The 14,690-nt window shown below is 40.7% G+C and overlaps 2 protein-coding genes across 6 annotated transcripts; one reads left to right on the top strand and one right to left on the bottom strand.

The window, feature by feature from the left end:
* The first annotated feature begins 108 nt into the window (after positions 1–108).
* On the top strand, positions 109–9,664 carry zgc:152816 (uncharacterized protein LOC777712 homolog). 5 transcript variants are annotated; one of them, XM_029644978.2, is made up of 22 exons: positions 220–380; positions 771–837; positions 2,622–3,158; positions 3,287–3,348; positions 3,490–3,531; positions 3,630–3,730; positions 3,839–3,882; positions 4,045–4,161; positions 4,283–4,408; positions 4,492–4,656; positions 4,897–5,021; positions 5,129–5,681; positions 6,778–6,871; positions 7,011–7,030; positions 7,167–7,295; positions 7,418–7,540; positions 7,668–7,796; positions 7,886–8,016; positions 8,266–8,389; positions 8,641–8,788; positions 8,914–9,035; positions 9,360–9,664. In XM_029644978.2, exons 2-22 carry the CDS (start codon positions 835–837, stop codon positions 9,396–9,398), a joined length of 2,934 nt encoding a protein of 977 aa, XP_029500838.2. In that variant the 5' UTR covers positions 220–380; positions 771–834; the 3' UTR covers positions 9,399–9,664. The 5 variants fall into 5 exon arrangements, with proteins under 5 accessions (XP_029500837.2, XP_029500841.2, XP_029500838.2 ...); XM_029644977.2 differs by lacking the exons at positions 220–380; positions 771–837 and adding an exon at positions 109–129; XM_029644979.2 differs by lacking the exon at positions 771–837 and having other exon boundaries at positions 221–380.
* A 237-nt stretch (positions 9,665–9,901) lies between these two features.
* Positions 9,902–13,410, bottom strand: tagln3a (transgelin 3a). The gene is given in 6 exon segments (XM_029644982.2): positions 9,902–10,824; positions 11,093–11,195; positions 11,446–11,620; positions 12,184–12,242; positions 12,245–12,381; positions 13,255–13,410. Coding segments are annotated over 5 exon segments (597 nt in total). The 5' UTR covers positions 12,363–12,381; positions 13,255–13,410; the 3' UTR covers positions 9,902–10,682.
* Positions 13,411–14,690: the final 1,280 nt, after the last annotated feature.

The raw sequence follows: 14,690 nt of genomic DNA, 5'->3' as shown, positions 1-14,690 counted from the left end.
CCACAATTGAATGCATATTGTAGCATACGTAACATATCATGCCTATTGAAGTATTCCATACTTCAGTTTACTATGTTACGTCTACCCCTGAGTTCAGATTGCGCAAGTGTGTGGGCATCCTGAATGAAGGTAATAATAATATTTGTCTGTGTTTCTGAATAGTTAGCAAATATTCCACTCTGCCTTCCAAACGACAGAGCGGAAGTTCTCCGTTGACATACATCCTAAACTGACCAATGAAAACGTTTGCCTACCGTCCTGCACACTTTGTGGTGCAGGAAAAAACGATTAGCCAGATTGTAACGTTATAGGACTTAAACTGTGCTGTAGCCACTAGCTAGAACATTTTACGAAATACCTGAAAGGGGACTTCTTTAAAGGTATGTTTTACAGCAATCACAATTTGAATTCAACGTAGTAGTTGATCTTCATGCTCAAACATTCAGGCCAAAAAAATCTGATATTGCTTAATTTTCTAGAAAGCTTTGGTAAACTACTTCTTGCATGCTAGCGGGCCACATTCCCAAGTGCTGCGTGCAGCTTGGTAACACCAGCGCGAGCTAGTAACTAACAATACATTGACATAGCGCTTGGTTGATATCTAATATTTTTTTTTATCAGGGGGGTAAGACGATATTGAGCTTCGTTCTGCAGAGTTAAAGATGCGTAGCTAACGTTAACAACAAAGCTTTTGTATTGAAGGCCTCTCCACCATGGAGAATGTATTTATTTAGCGTGCAACAATATTCTGGGAAACGTATTTTTTTCAGCAAGGGACATCAAATTGCTCATTGCAAATGAAGACGATCAAGCTAACCATGGAATGAATTGAAGATGGTAGGCATTCAGTCAATACTAAGGAGTCTCAATTTGGGCCTATACTTTTTTTGACCCAACCAGCAACTAGCCGAGCTTTTTCTTAACTCCACGATGTACGTGAGATGAACGGAGACTACTTTGCGGACTGAACTTCCGACTACATCGAGTCGCTCAGCCGATAATTGTTCAACTGTAACACTTAAACTTTGCAGTGTGCCTAGTTACGTTTGATACCGGTGCTCCGGCGGCTAGGCATGCGTCGAAATCGCGAAGTAGTGTGCTTATGGGTGTATCACTTTATCAGAAGTACGTCATCAATGGCGTCCGAAGCTTCGTTTGATCACGTGCTTTTTCAAACCTTGAGTTGAGAGATCCAACTCATTTCTACCTGGTTCCGGTGCTTTTTTTCGATTCCAAGCTGTTTTCAAACATCGACCTCTACTGCGCTTAAACTTTTACTTGACAGGTAGTTTAGCAGGTAGAGGAAGGGGCTATGGAACATCAGAAACTGGGTGGTTCGAGCCCTGTATACCATACCGTAACATGGGTATTACAAAAAAACATTTTTTTTACTGCTCTAAGTTGGCAACCAGTTTATAATATCAATAAGGCACCTTGGGGGGTTTGATAAATGGCCAATATACCATGACTAATAGCTGTTTCCTAGCACTCCGCATCGTGGTTAAGAACATCCCCTGGGGCCTTATTGATTAATTCAGGGACGTGAGGGTATGAGGACGAATCTTGTTGATGACACACCATTTTGAAAATTGCACACGTACTTACAAATATAGTTAGGATTGTAAACAAACGTTTACCTGACAGGTAGTTTAGCAGGTAAGAGGAATGGCTATGGAACATTCAGGGACGTGAGCGTATGAGTTTGAATCTTGTTGGCACACTATTTTGAAAAATGTTCATTCTGCCCTGTTCAAATAATTGGTTTTATTTATTATAGTATAAGTGTCTGTTTTAAGCGTCATAAATAATGCAGTAGATTTCGTTTTTCAGAAATAGTCAACTTGTAGGCAAAAAGGGAAGCATGACGTAAGATGCAAACCTGGTATTCCAACTGATTACAGGCTACTAAAGCCAAACACTTACTGCTGAGCCACAGTGTTAGAATGAAAACAATGGAGAAAAAAATACCTCTCTGGTAATCACGCGCTGCTATTGCTGACCAGCAGATGTCACTAATGTGTATTGTGAACAAATAATGAAGCTCTGTTTTTCTGCACAAAGCGCAGTCTCTCTGTTACCAATTTGGTGAAAGCGCTAAAGCCTTCAGAAAGCCTCAGCGTCCCATCACTACTGAAATCCCAGGTGACTCAACTCCACGATTTAGGATGATGGGAGTTAAGCGGCAACTAGTGTGGACGGACTGGAGCTATGAAGTTTTTATAACAAAACTACTACGGCCGGGATGATACCAGTATCGCAATATTTTTTCCATGGCAAAAATGATAACATGAAGCAGGCAGACCAAAGTATTTGGACCTTAAAAAACCTGCTGTATATAAATTATAAATGTGGGCTATTCAATTCGGATATCGTAGCAAGGTAACAACACAAAGCGGATTTAACTTCATGGCTCAACTTCATCTTAAATCGTGTAGTTTAGTCTGCTACTGAAATCCATACTTTTTAATAAAACTTTAGTCAAATTACAACCTGTTTCTTTGTATCGGCTGACAGTGACTTGATGTAGTCGGAAGTGCACTCCGCCCACAGTCATCACAGTTACACTCATTACTTTAGCCATCTGTTGAAATGACTGAATCCAAACTATTCTCCCATTTCAGAATACAGTCTGCCCTGGAAATTTGAGGATGGCGGGCAGTGAGGGTCAAAGTTCTGCATGCAAAGGATCTGGTGATGGAGCGTTGAGCGCTATGAATTTATATGCCACTCTGGGGCTCTCTCCAGAAGACGTGGATGCTCTGGCCAAGATTCCAGAGAACGAGATCAGTGTGGAGACACTGCCTTATCTGATAATGCAACTGAAGGCCAATCGAGCCAAGCAAGAGGAGCAGGGAGAGCCCTCCCCAAAGAGAGACGGACAGGAAGAGGATACAGATGTTAAAGACCGCTGCAAACTGGACAGTCCCCCTGCATGCCGTCTCCGGTCAAGCAGCCATAGTGACACTGACTATAAGAAAGTAGAGGTGCGACCAGAGCAGGCCGAGGCAAGAAAAGATTCCCACCACACTAGGCCCTCAACGGAAAAAACATCAGACAGCCAACCTTCTTCCTATCAATTGGAAGATTTTCAAGGAGTTGTACCCAACATTTACCCACACACATGCTCGCTATGCTTCTGTATGTTGAATTCTACTAAGGTAAGCTTTGTTATATTTCAATACTCTTGCTGTTGGAGTGTGTCAACAAGTATATGCTTTTAATCAGAACACTCAACCTTTCGTAATGACATTCATTTTAGCTTAATATGAGTTTGTTTTTTTCACAGCAATGGAAGGATCATCTCAATGGATTACGCCATGCAGAGGGCTGTCGGGAACTCTTGCGTCTGTAAGTGTTTAAATGCAAAGTAAAACATAGAAAATAAACTGATGCAGATCACAAAATCAATCCGCAGAGGTATTTCCTATTACCTGGTTTTATTCAAATCTGATTTGTTTTTGTCTTCTTTAAAAACATTTTTTTTTACAGATTCCCAGATTGGGAAAAACAAGATGTCCAAGGGAAGAAAATGTGAGGGTCATGAAATAAAGCTTCATGGTGAAAACAAGCATGTCATAATGTAAAACAATTAGCCATCCTGTTCTTACTTAGCACTGTTTATCTTCCAGACCAATTTCCATCCCAAGTAGAGATGCTAATTCACCGCCCAGAAGAGCGCCACGTCCTGCTATGCCTTACAAGAGACAACATAGCTCAGACCGCGTAGGAGGTGATAACCTCATGTCCTGTCCTAATGTCAATTTTGAGCCAGACCAAATAAGGCCCAATGGCAAATCACTTGAAAATGTAATCTTTTTTGACATGTTTTCATCTTTAGGTGAAGTCTGGTCTGCACCAGAAAGACACCATTTGAAGCCCAAGGTAATGCCCCTTCTGTGTCATTGTGTTGTCTAATAAATAAAGCATATTTCCCATTCACTTCTTATAATGTAGTTTATTTGCTTAAGTCTACATGCTAAATAAATAAAGGTTCAATAAAAATAAAATGCATGCTTGAATGTGTGATCTTATCTTTTGCATCAGGCTGGCACAAAGGTAGTGGTCGCTAAATATCCCCGTGGGTCTGTTGCTGTTGAAGACTTGGTGACTTTGGCTAAGCCATTCGGCACAGTTGTAAAACATCTGGTGTTCCCCTGCAAGGTAAGTTACACAAATTGATAAGAACCTCAAGTTTAAACACTTACCTTAACGTTCTGTCTTTTTTTTAGTTTTTTTAGTGTAGTTTGTCTATTGGCAGATTCACTGTTGTTTTTTGTTCCAGGGCTTTGTGGAGTTGAGTTTGCACAAAGAGGCAGTCAATATGGTGGATCACTACAGTGAAAGCAAAGCTATTGTGAAGGGAAATGGTTTGACTCTGTACCTGTCACCTGTAGTGTGCAGTATTTATGTAAGTGCACCTGCCTCTTAAAAGATACAGATTCTGTATTCTTAATCACAGAATTCCCAGCATGAGCTTGTTTTTTCCTTTAGACGCCAAGGTCGGATGAACCACCAGGAAAACGCCCCAACAAACAAGTTAGCAGTACAGTAGTTTGTTTTTCCCGTGTGTCTCCTGGGAAAGAAAGAGAATCTGAGATTCTCGATCTTGCCAAGATGTTTGGGGATGTGCGACATTCGTCATTTTTAAGTGATCAGGTAAGGTTTGAGCAATATGGAATTGAATCAATTCCATATTGCTTGTGATCAATCAAATCTTCAAAATGTCTCTTTCAAATAGAAAAACATTATTAAAAATGATGGAACAATCTAGTGTATCTATTTTAAGTTCAGAATAGCATGGAATTGTGTGACTGGAGTAGATCAATCAACGCACACCTCCGTTATTAACCACCACCTCTAGCTTTCTCTTACACATTCTTCCTTATCCATCTGCAGGCCCTGATTGAGATGGTAGATTGGAAGGATGCTGACATTATGGTGAAGTACTACCACTCCAACCCCCTCAAGATCAATGGAAAGAGTGTCAAAGTCAGCTTGTCATCGTCACTGAAGCGTCTGAGGTAAGTAAGAGTCCACCTGGGGCAATGGCGGCCAGACCAATTTTCCTGTGGGCCTCGTCGGGAAGTTTGTGTCAGGGAAGTTTACCTCAATGGTTTTTGCCTTGTAGAGAAAGTCCTGACTCCACCACATCCAGAAGAACAGATTCCAGTAAAAGCCAAAGCAGCAGACAGAAGAGCGAGGAGACCAGCAAGAACTCAAACTCCACAAACAAAGAGGGATCCAGTACAGGCAAACAACCTGCTGAGAAAGTGGTGGAACAAGGAAAAGGTCAACAAAGCTCCTCAGAGGAGGTTAAGGAAGAGGTAAAGCAGGACATCAAGGACGAGGAGATCAAGGAAACGATTGAGGTGGTCAAGAATGAGAGAAAGGGGGAGGACATTGATTTGGAAAACAAAGAACCAGACAAAGAGAGCGTCCAGGTTGAAGATGACCAAAGCTTGTTAGATAAGTTTGGAGCTGATACTAACGACTCTGCTCCTTCCAAAAGTGCCTCTCTGGTGGCTGACTCTAAAGATAAGGGGGAACCTGAAAGCACAGAATTGTTGGCAGACAATACCTTGGTGGATTCTGACCTAAAGGCTGCCGATGATCCAGCTCTGTGTGATGCTGACGTCTCAATGGAGGACATGATGGAACAGGAGAGCTTTCATGAACATGGTGTAAGGAATTATTGTCATTCATATGTGTGACCTGAACCAACAAAGGCATTGTTCGCAGAATTGAAAATACGTTTTTGTCGAGTAAACAAGATGTTGGTTCCCAGCAATGGGTTCTTAAAGCAGCTTGGTTGAAGTTCTGAGTGCATTCCAGTGAATGTAGTTTGGTTGAGATCCTCCATTGATCAGTTGAAACAGATGTGGGCATCTTATGCGTAGAACCACTGAAATGGTTTCAGTGGCAAATCAAATCGATCTGACACTTGTGATTGAAGCTCAGATTGAACCTCGTCAACGCAGACAAACAGTCGAGATGTTTTCTGTGACTCATGTCGGCAATGCCCGGTTTCAGTCATGAATTGTTGGAATACTGAGTTTGCTTGGTAGCATAACATGCAATGTATCTAGGCTTAATAACATGGCTTATCTCTATTTAGGCTTAATGACATGGCTTATCGCTATGTAGGCTTAATGACATGGCTTATCTCTATGTAGGCTTAATGACATGGCTTATCTCTATGTAGGCTTAATGACATGCTCATGGTTTATTCATTCCATCAGTTAAATGATGGAGATCAGCTCTGAAGGGTTTCTCTTTACTTTCCATGGTTTAATATCAAAGGTGATCGAATCATCTCTGTACAAGTTCCTGAAAACATCAGTCAGTAGGAATCCAGAACAGGTGCTTAAGGCTCCCATAGTAGGACTGAGTTCAAGTGGCACAGCTTTGAAGCACAGCCAGTCAGCCAGACATTTTAGATGTATGGATGAGTAGCTGTTCAGCCTTAACTGGTTTGATCAACATGTTGATCTGACCAACAGGTTTTAATATGATTTGAAGCTGTCTATCGATTTGTTATAGTGCAGCCACAGGATTTATGTCCTAGCTTTAAGAGATATGGATCTTCATCATAGTTCAAGACCATTGAATACAGTTTTGCATACTTACATCTTCAGTGTTTGAGCAGCTTTTGACAGTTTCCCATAACAACCTCATAAATATTTGTCATGAGATTCGATGTGGTTCTGTTGCAGCACTTTGGAACTTGAAACATTCTTAATTCTTTAACTTATTGATGTTCTGTACTTATTCCAACAGGACGATATGGATGACATGGATTTCCCTGATAACATGGATGATTTTGTTACATTGGATGAACTCGACAATGATACTGGAGAGGACGCGTCAATGGGTAAGCAATGAATGATGAAAAACATTCTTACTTGGCAGCAAAGGACATAACTATTACTGTTGTTCTGCCCGTGTGGAAAACAAATAAAGACAATCTGCATATCATAATTTATACAAATTACGTTTCTTTTTATTTGCAGAGTCAAAGGATTCTTCATGGGTTGGTATTTTACATGGTTCACTAGACTACATGGTTCATTTAGAAACGTGTAGTTGGAATGTATCAAAAGTGTAGAAGTAGTTTTTTTATCCAACATTATTGCTAGTAGGTTGCTCAGTAAGACTGTTTTCTACAGGATGGAAAAGTTGTCCATATTAGCCCAATCAGAAAGGGCTATAGAGACGTAGAGGTGGCCATCTTGAAACTGGCAGAGCGAGCAAACGTGAAAGTTGTAAACCGTACCATATCCTTCTTCAGACAGGAGGTAGGTTCATAATTATGTTACTTGCCCATATGTTATTTGGGGATCAGTTATCTAGTTTGTTTATGGGATGGAAATAATGTTATCATAGTTTGTATGCCGTTGTGCTTTTTCTATATTTCCAGGGATGGTTAGAGCTTGATACTACCGATGAAGCGCATAAGATGGTGAAATTCTACAAAGGCAAAGGACAGTTGTTGGGGAAACCTGTCGATATTAGAATGTGCTATTCACAGAAAAAGTTGGAGGTTGGTTTGGTGTAGTACCTATGCTTTACACGTTATGCATTTGATACATTAATTGTAATAAGCTAAGCTACACACCTAGCATATAGTCAATATTTGTAACACAAAGACTATGTTTCTGTCATTGTAGAGTCCCAGTGGGAGATCCATCTACATTTGTTTGCTTCCACGGCAGAAGTACTCGGACGTCTCTCTGTTACGGCTTGCCCAACCTTTTGGGAAAATCACTGGCTATCATTTGAACTGGGTTCATAGAAAGGTAAGGTTTCACCAGCCCATTTCTTTAGGGAGGACTTAATGTGTTTTTCTATTGGTAAAGGAATCACTTTTCTTCTTTCCCCCCTCCAGTGTTATATCCAGTTTGAGAGTGTGGAAGCCGCTCAGAAAATGGTGAAGAAGTGCTTCCAACGTCCTCCCAGATTTTACGGCACCCTGATAAGGGTCAGTTTGTGCAAAAAGGGAGACTCACTGATATCCTGGTAAGTAATTTTCAATAGCCCCTAAGAATATACAGTAGAAGTGTGCAGCAGAGTAGATGATGGAAATTAGTTCAAGTTGAATTTGAAGAATGCTGATATCCTATCCAGCCAACGTCCACTGCTAGTTGAATACTTCATTCTTCCAATTGATATCAATCTCAGATATAAACACAATATTATTGTATGGTTAAACTGGACTGTATGAGTTCAAGTACTGGGTTGACCTTGTATTCTGTACTCTGGATACAGGAAGCCTCCAGTCAAGTATGAGCTGTGGTTGGCCAGTCAGAACAACAGAAGAACAAGAGATCGCCATGGAGATGAGACTAATGGCCAGTCAGCCAAAAGCCACTCTCCAGTGGTGAAAGAGAAGGTTATTTGCTATAATTTTGTTTCCCCAATTTAAATGAGGAGAGATTACCTTGTTTAGTGAAATGCTTGCTGAAATATTTATGTATTTAGGCATTTCTGTGAACAATACTTTTATAGTTGCCCAGTTAGTCAAGATGTAGTCAGTTAAAACGCTTCACAGAGAATAGTGAAATTATTTATTGGTGTTGGTCTCGCAATCTCAGGCTGAATAGAATTAATATGTGATAGACATGATCGTGTTTGTATGGCCAGGATGTCCAGCGACCTGTGTCTGATAGTAAGGGGGTCTGTGTGGACCTTGAGGGTGAGGAGACCAGTGGTGTGGAAGCTGTCCCAGAGGGAGAGGAGAAGAAGACGCAGCAGGAGCCTCTGGGTCCTTATCAACCCAACAACCCAGTTGGTAAGAGACTAGAGAGATACTGACTTCTGTTTCAGTTTGGCTGTCTGCTTTTTATGATCATGGGTGATGGGGATATCAAGTAGGACAAAAACAAGTTACGTTTTTATCTGTCCTTTTATTTGCAGGGTTAGACTATCTGATGCCAAGGACCGGATTCTTCTGCAAGCTGTGCAACATCTTCTACACCAATGAGAAAACAGCCAAATCAGTCCACTGTAGCAGTGAGGCACATTACCTAAACCTGAAGGTAATTTTCAACTGTAACAAGTCATTCTTATGAATCCTTACTTTGTGGTGTATTGGTAAGAAAATGTAGTTGACCTTGGAGCCCACAATACATTCTCAACATTCCTCAGGTTTCATTGTCAAATGTTAATTCTTAACAATAAATATCTTGAATAATCATCACCTTCATAGGGAAACATTGTTGATTTAAGCGAGTTTTACCTATGCTTGTGGAATCTTGACCAAATGGAAAGATATGAGACCTTTTTAGGGGATCTGATTTAGCTGGTGTTCTTGGTATTGAGTTAATACCCCCATTTGAATATCCCACTGATTTTCTTTTCAGAGAAAGATGGATGAAGATAAACAGCCCTTAGCTGATTGAGAGGGTTGCTGTCCACCTGTAGTCTTCCCAGAGGAAGATTGGCCATTTTTAGTATAAATGTTTCTGTCCAGTTTTAACATTCCAGTATTTTCTGTTACTGTTGACAGCATTATGTTATCCATTTGAAATTAATTAATGCAGCCTATTACAATGTAGTCCCATTATGTGGTTAATAATAGTACCTGGATATAGTTTCCTCTTATTGAATAAACAAATGTTTGCTTGATGTATTCTTTGACTTCTGGAATTAAATTTGTTGCTTCTGATATGGCTAACATTTACTCTGAACCTTATTTGACAGGTCTATGGTTAATGTTTTTTAATGGTTAACTGTCATCAATGACTAGGACATGTGCACAGGATTGGCTGGAACTACAGAATTTGCCATAACCCAGAGAGCAAAGAACCATCTGGTGCTTGACTGTGACAGCGAGCTGGCTAAGATTCACCTACCCTGTCGCAAGGAGCAGCAATTCGCTTGAGGAAAGGACAAATGGGGGAGATTTTTCAGTCCAAACCATCATGAAGGATTTAATCCATAGAGGCCTAGAGGATTTTGAAACCAATTGGGGGAAAATTCTGTAAATATATAACATGATACATTTCACACAGTACTTATACATCTGTGTACATTAAGTAATATAAATTAAACCAGAAAATATATTCAATACTGAACATTAGCATGCAACCAAGTTATGTGAAGAAAATGGCCGTATAGCGTCAACATTCCACACTGTAGTAAAAAATAAGACTAGTCGTGCTGTAAATTACCTGAATAAAGAATACTGTAATGTAATACTATTGTGGCTATCATTACAATGACTTTCCTAAATAACCAAAAATGTCTTCTTTGACAATGGCACAGTTCCATGCTGTCGTGTCACAACTGTGTTGACAGAAACCTTGGAACACCAGTCTGATCCACAGACAACTGAGTGAAGGCTGTTTACACAGGCAGCCCAATTCTGATCTTTTTTCCCCCCAGTAATTGGTCTTTTGACCAATTGGATCACCTTTGGAAAAAGATCTGTGATTGGTCAAAATACCAATTAGTGGAAAAAATATCAGAGTTGGGCTGCCTGTGTAAATGCAGCTGTAGAGCCACTGTGCGCAAAAAAAGATTTTTTTTTAAGGATGTCTGTAATGCTCCATTAGAGAGCTCAGATTTTCAGTATGAAGTGACATCTAGGGCCCCTATAGAGAGATCATCAGGGAAACTTCACGCTGCCCCTGAGCTAATGAGAGAGCAACTTTGGATCCGTATAGGGGAGCCAAGTGACATTTTTACATTATCTGGCGTGGCATGCCGTACCCTGTCATGCCAGACTGAGACGCCCCTGAGTTGCCGCCCATCTGCATGCCAATCAGACTACGGCCTTGACGCAGCTGCTCCTCAGAAAACTCCCGCCGGTTTCCCTGAGCTTTCCTGGAAGCACAGGAGAGACACAACTGGTTAGTTACCTGCAGTGATAAATTTGAATCTCTCTTGTACAAACATCTATGTCAGATAGGAAGGCCTACACCTACAGTAATAGCATGGATGCATAAACAAACAGATGAGAGAGGTAGTGGGTGTTGGGTAATGAGACTCATTGTAAATAGTTCATTTTAGAGTGGTATCTAATAAAGAAATGGACAATTTTTGCTGTTTTGTAGGACTCATTACAAACATAATTAGTTGATTTGTTTCTTACTTATGAAACCAATCAGGTTCACCACGATATTGACCATCATCCTTTGTGAGTGCCATACTGCCTAGAGCCGACAAGGTCCTTTGCACGGCAGCCATATCCTTCCCTGTAGTCACGCAACATACCAGACAGATATTTCAATATCATATTTGGCTTTAGTTGGTCCTCATTGACTATAATGCAAATGTGTTTTTGTAGAAGAAAATGTATGATTTGACAAAGTAATCCATTCCAGAAAGTTATTATATTGAACCAATATATTTACATACCTGAAGTTATCTAACATAACAACTAACAGTTTGCTGCATGTGAGTTTATGCTGGAGTGGAATCACCACTGTATTAGGAGAGCTGTACCTTCCCACAGGTCCACAGTCTGGAAAAGGTCCCCGGTGATCAGCCCATAAGCTTCAGCTGCATGCAGGAACTGGGAGATCTTTTCCATCTGCTTGAAGACCATTTTTGTCTCTGGGATCTTCTTTATGGGCTCTTGACCAGGGGGATATAGGCTGTTAATGAGCCTACAAAGAATCTGTAACGAGATATGAAATGTTGTAATGAGAGGATACAACTGGCCTACACCCAGCCAGCCTCATCAGGGGTTGGTTGGAGGAGAAACCCCATAATACCCAAGGCTATCAAATATGGCACATTATGACCATGGTAGATTAGAGTCTGAGATTATCTGTATATGTGTGTTTTAAAGTGCTGCTCCATAATTTGTGTATAATTTCAGCCAGTAGTTCTGAAAGTGGTGCTCACAAGTCAAAATGGGTCTCCGTTTTTTCTGCACTACTCATCAATTTCATATGACATGTTATACCCCCCCCCCCCAAAAAAAAAAGTTTAAAAAAAAAGGTTTCGTTGCAGTTTGTATGATATGTTAAGAATCCAATATGTAACAAATTTGTTGTACAAAAGATCCTGGACTGCATCTTTAAGAGTTAGGTTTAGAATACAGTAAAGGCTATGAGGTTATGTTTAAATTGTAGTCCTTTAGTAGACACTTCTATCCATAGTGACTTAGCGCTATGTGCCTTCCTCTCTAGGCTACCCGCTGCCCTACTTCAACCAGAGTTTGGCTCAGAGACTCACTGTTCCATCTTTGAGCCAGCTCTGGAAGTTCAGTCTCCCAGGCTCTGGTCGCTCTATGTTCCCCCAACCTGCAAGATGATCCAGTCCACCAGTCTGGCCTCCAGGTCCAGAATATACTTCTGGTCTATCTTCTCCTGAACCTCCCTACTCAGTCCGTAGCTGGGTCCTCTGTTAGCCATGGCTGCCAGAGTTAGAGACCTTCCAAAAGAGGGACGGCAAGGAAAGGGTTCAATTTAATCAATTATTGTGGGCCAATACATAACAATTGAACTGCCATCTAGATTGAGGATGTGTCAGATGTGTAGGCCTATGCTGCTGGAACCATACACTATGGCTGTGTTAACACACACACACAGCCCAATTCTGATATTTTTTTCCACTAAATGGTCTGTTGACCAATCAGATCAGCTCCTTTGTCAACAATTGGGTAAAATATCAGAATTGGGCTGCCTGTGTAAATTTCACTGCTCTCTGTGTATTCTTTGTATTCATAAATAATGTACTCTATGCAGCTCACTCAGAATCCCGCCCTGCGCTTTCATTTCTGATGTCATATGTAGGCTATATATAGCTAGATGCGGGCATGCGTAAGCCTCTGACTTCAAGGAGATGCAGTTAACGTAGTTGTAAAGTTCATCAATTTTCTTCATATTCGGACACCTCTAGTTTCATATCGAGAAATGTATCATTTAACCGTGTGAGTGATACTTCTCTCTAAAAAAAGAATCAAGGTAAATATGAAAGAAATGTATTATACGTAGTGGTCCCGTGATGCGCGCGGTGTCACTCGCCACTGGAGAGCATATCCAAGGAAGGATTTATGAAACGCCATAATGCACTTGCATAGATAGGCAAAAGGCAAATGGATCCCCCCCAAAATAAAGTTCCTCTTGGACATTCGAGCTATGGAAATAACTTAGGCAAAACGGTCTGGATACACTCCCGCCGAGGGAAAATACTGCAAGTGCAAGCAAAATGAATTCATTTATTATAGCGTGCGCAATACATCTAGGCCCCTTCGGATTGTCATTCCTCAGCACATTATTTTTTCCATTTAATTCGTTTACTTACTAATTGTAAATGAATATATGGTCTGCTTCTCTCCGTTCCTGGTCGTTAGTCCGGCTCTGCAGTCACATGCTGTTCAAATTGTACATCTTTGAGGGGTGCAGTACCAAGCTCAGCATCCCTACTCAGCAACTGTTCTCCGACTCGCCACAGCTTTCAGAGCCACGCGAGTTCAGTGATGCCTCAGCGCCCCTGGCAGGGCATTTAAGGAATGAATTCATGGCCAAACGGGAGAAACGTCACAACATCCAGTGGAAATGTCCAGGAATGGTTTTAGGACTATATTACCCTTCAATAATTTACTGGGAGTTCATTCCAATTAATTCATTAATATATTGTAGGCCATCAATGATTCAATTTGCATGATTTGTGTATAATCTTTACCAGTTAATTTTACTACTATGTGCTTTCTCTATGTTGATCAAAACATTGATCTGTTGTACGTTTACATTTGAGTCATTTAGCAGACGCTCTTATCCAGAACGACTTACAGTTAGTGCATTCATCTTAAAATAGCTAGGTGGGACAACCACGTATCACAGCCATAGAAAGGAGGGATTATTTAAGAAACTGTTTGATTCAAAAGTCAGTCGAATCAAGGCATATTTGCCTTCATCTCGACGAAACCACATGTTTATAATTCCTATAAAATAGTTTATATTCATATACTTACTTAAATGCATGTCACAGAAATACAGTAGCGTATGCTATATGAAAAAAACGTATGTGCAAAAACTAAACATACATACGAAAAAATTGAATTTTCCTTTAACTGTTTATTTTGACAGAATAAACAGGATAATAGGCTACATACAGTAAATGCATTCTGCAAGCTATACACTCTTACGTCAAGGACAGCGCCGTAGAGAAAGCACATTTAGCGCAGTGTTTGTATTCATCCACCCTCACGGAGGTGATGCTACTGTCCATAACACTCTGCCTGCTCAGCATCTCCACAACACATCTACTGACCATCGGTCACTGTCCACCTGTCAAGGTTAATACAAGCATGACCCAGCATCTCCATAAAGAAGAGCCTGTTGTTTTCCCTGGAAGACATAAATGCAATCTGACGATTTAAAAACGCATGCCAACAGCAGAGTTACACATTATATGAATTCGTAAGGCGTGTTCTAAATGGGACTTGTTTGGGGTCTCGTTACGGTTATATATGGGCGACTTAAGTAGCCATAGAGTGGTCGAACATCAGGTGTCCCATATCCATGTAATACTTGGCATCTTTTCTTAGTTGTGTCCAGTGCTCATTGGCCTTGGGTAGAGAGAGCAATATATCATGGCAATGCAAACAAACACCCATACATATTTACACAGGTGGAAAGCTCGGACTGGTCAAAGGCAATACAAAATCCATTCACATAATACAATGAAAATCCATACACACAATACAATGGTAGATGTGGAGGCACCTGTTCTTGAAC

The sequence above is a fragment of the Oncorhynchus nerka genome, linkage group LG19 (assembly GCF_034236695.1).
Source record: "Oncorhynchus nerka isolate Pitt River linkage group LG19, Oner_Uvic_2.0, whole genome shotgun sequence".
Classification (NCBI taxonomy): domain Eukaryota; kingdom Metazoa; phylum Chordata; class Actinopteri; order Salmoniformes; family Salmonidae; genus Oncorhynchus; species Oncorhynchus nerka.
This window is presented reverse-complemented; position numbering and strand designations above follow the sequence as displayed.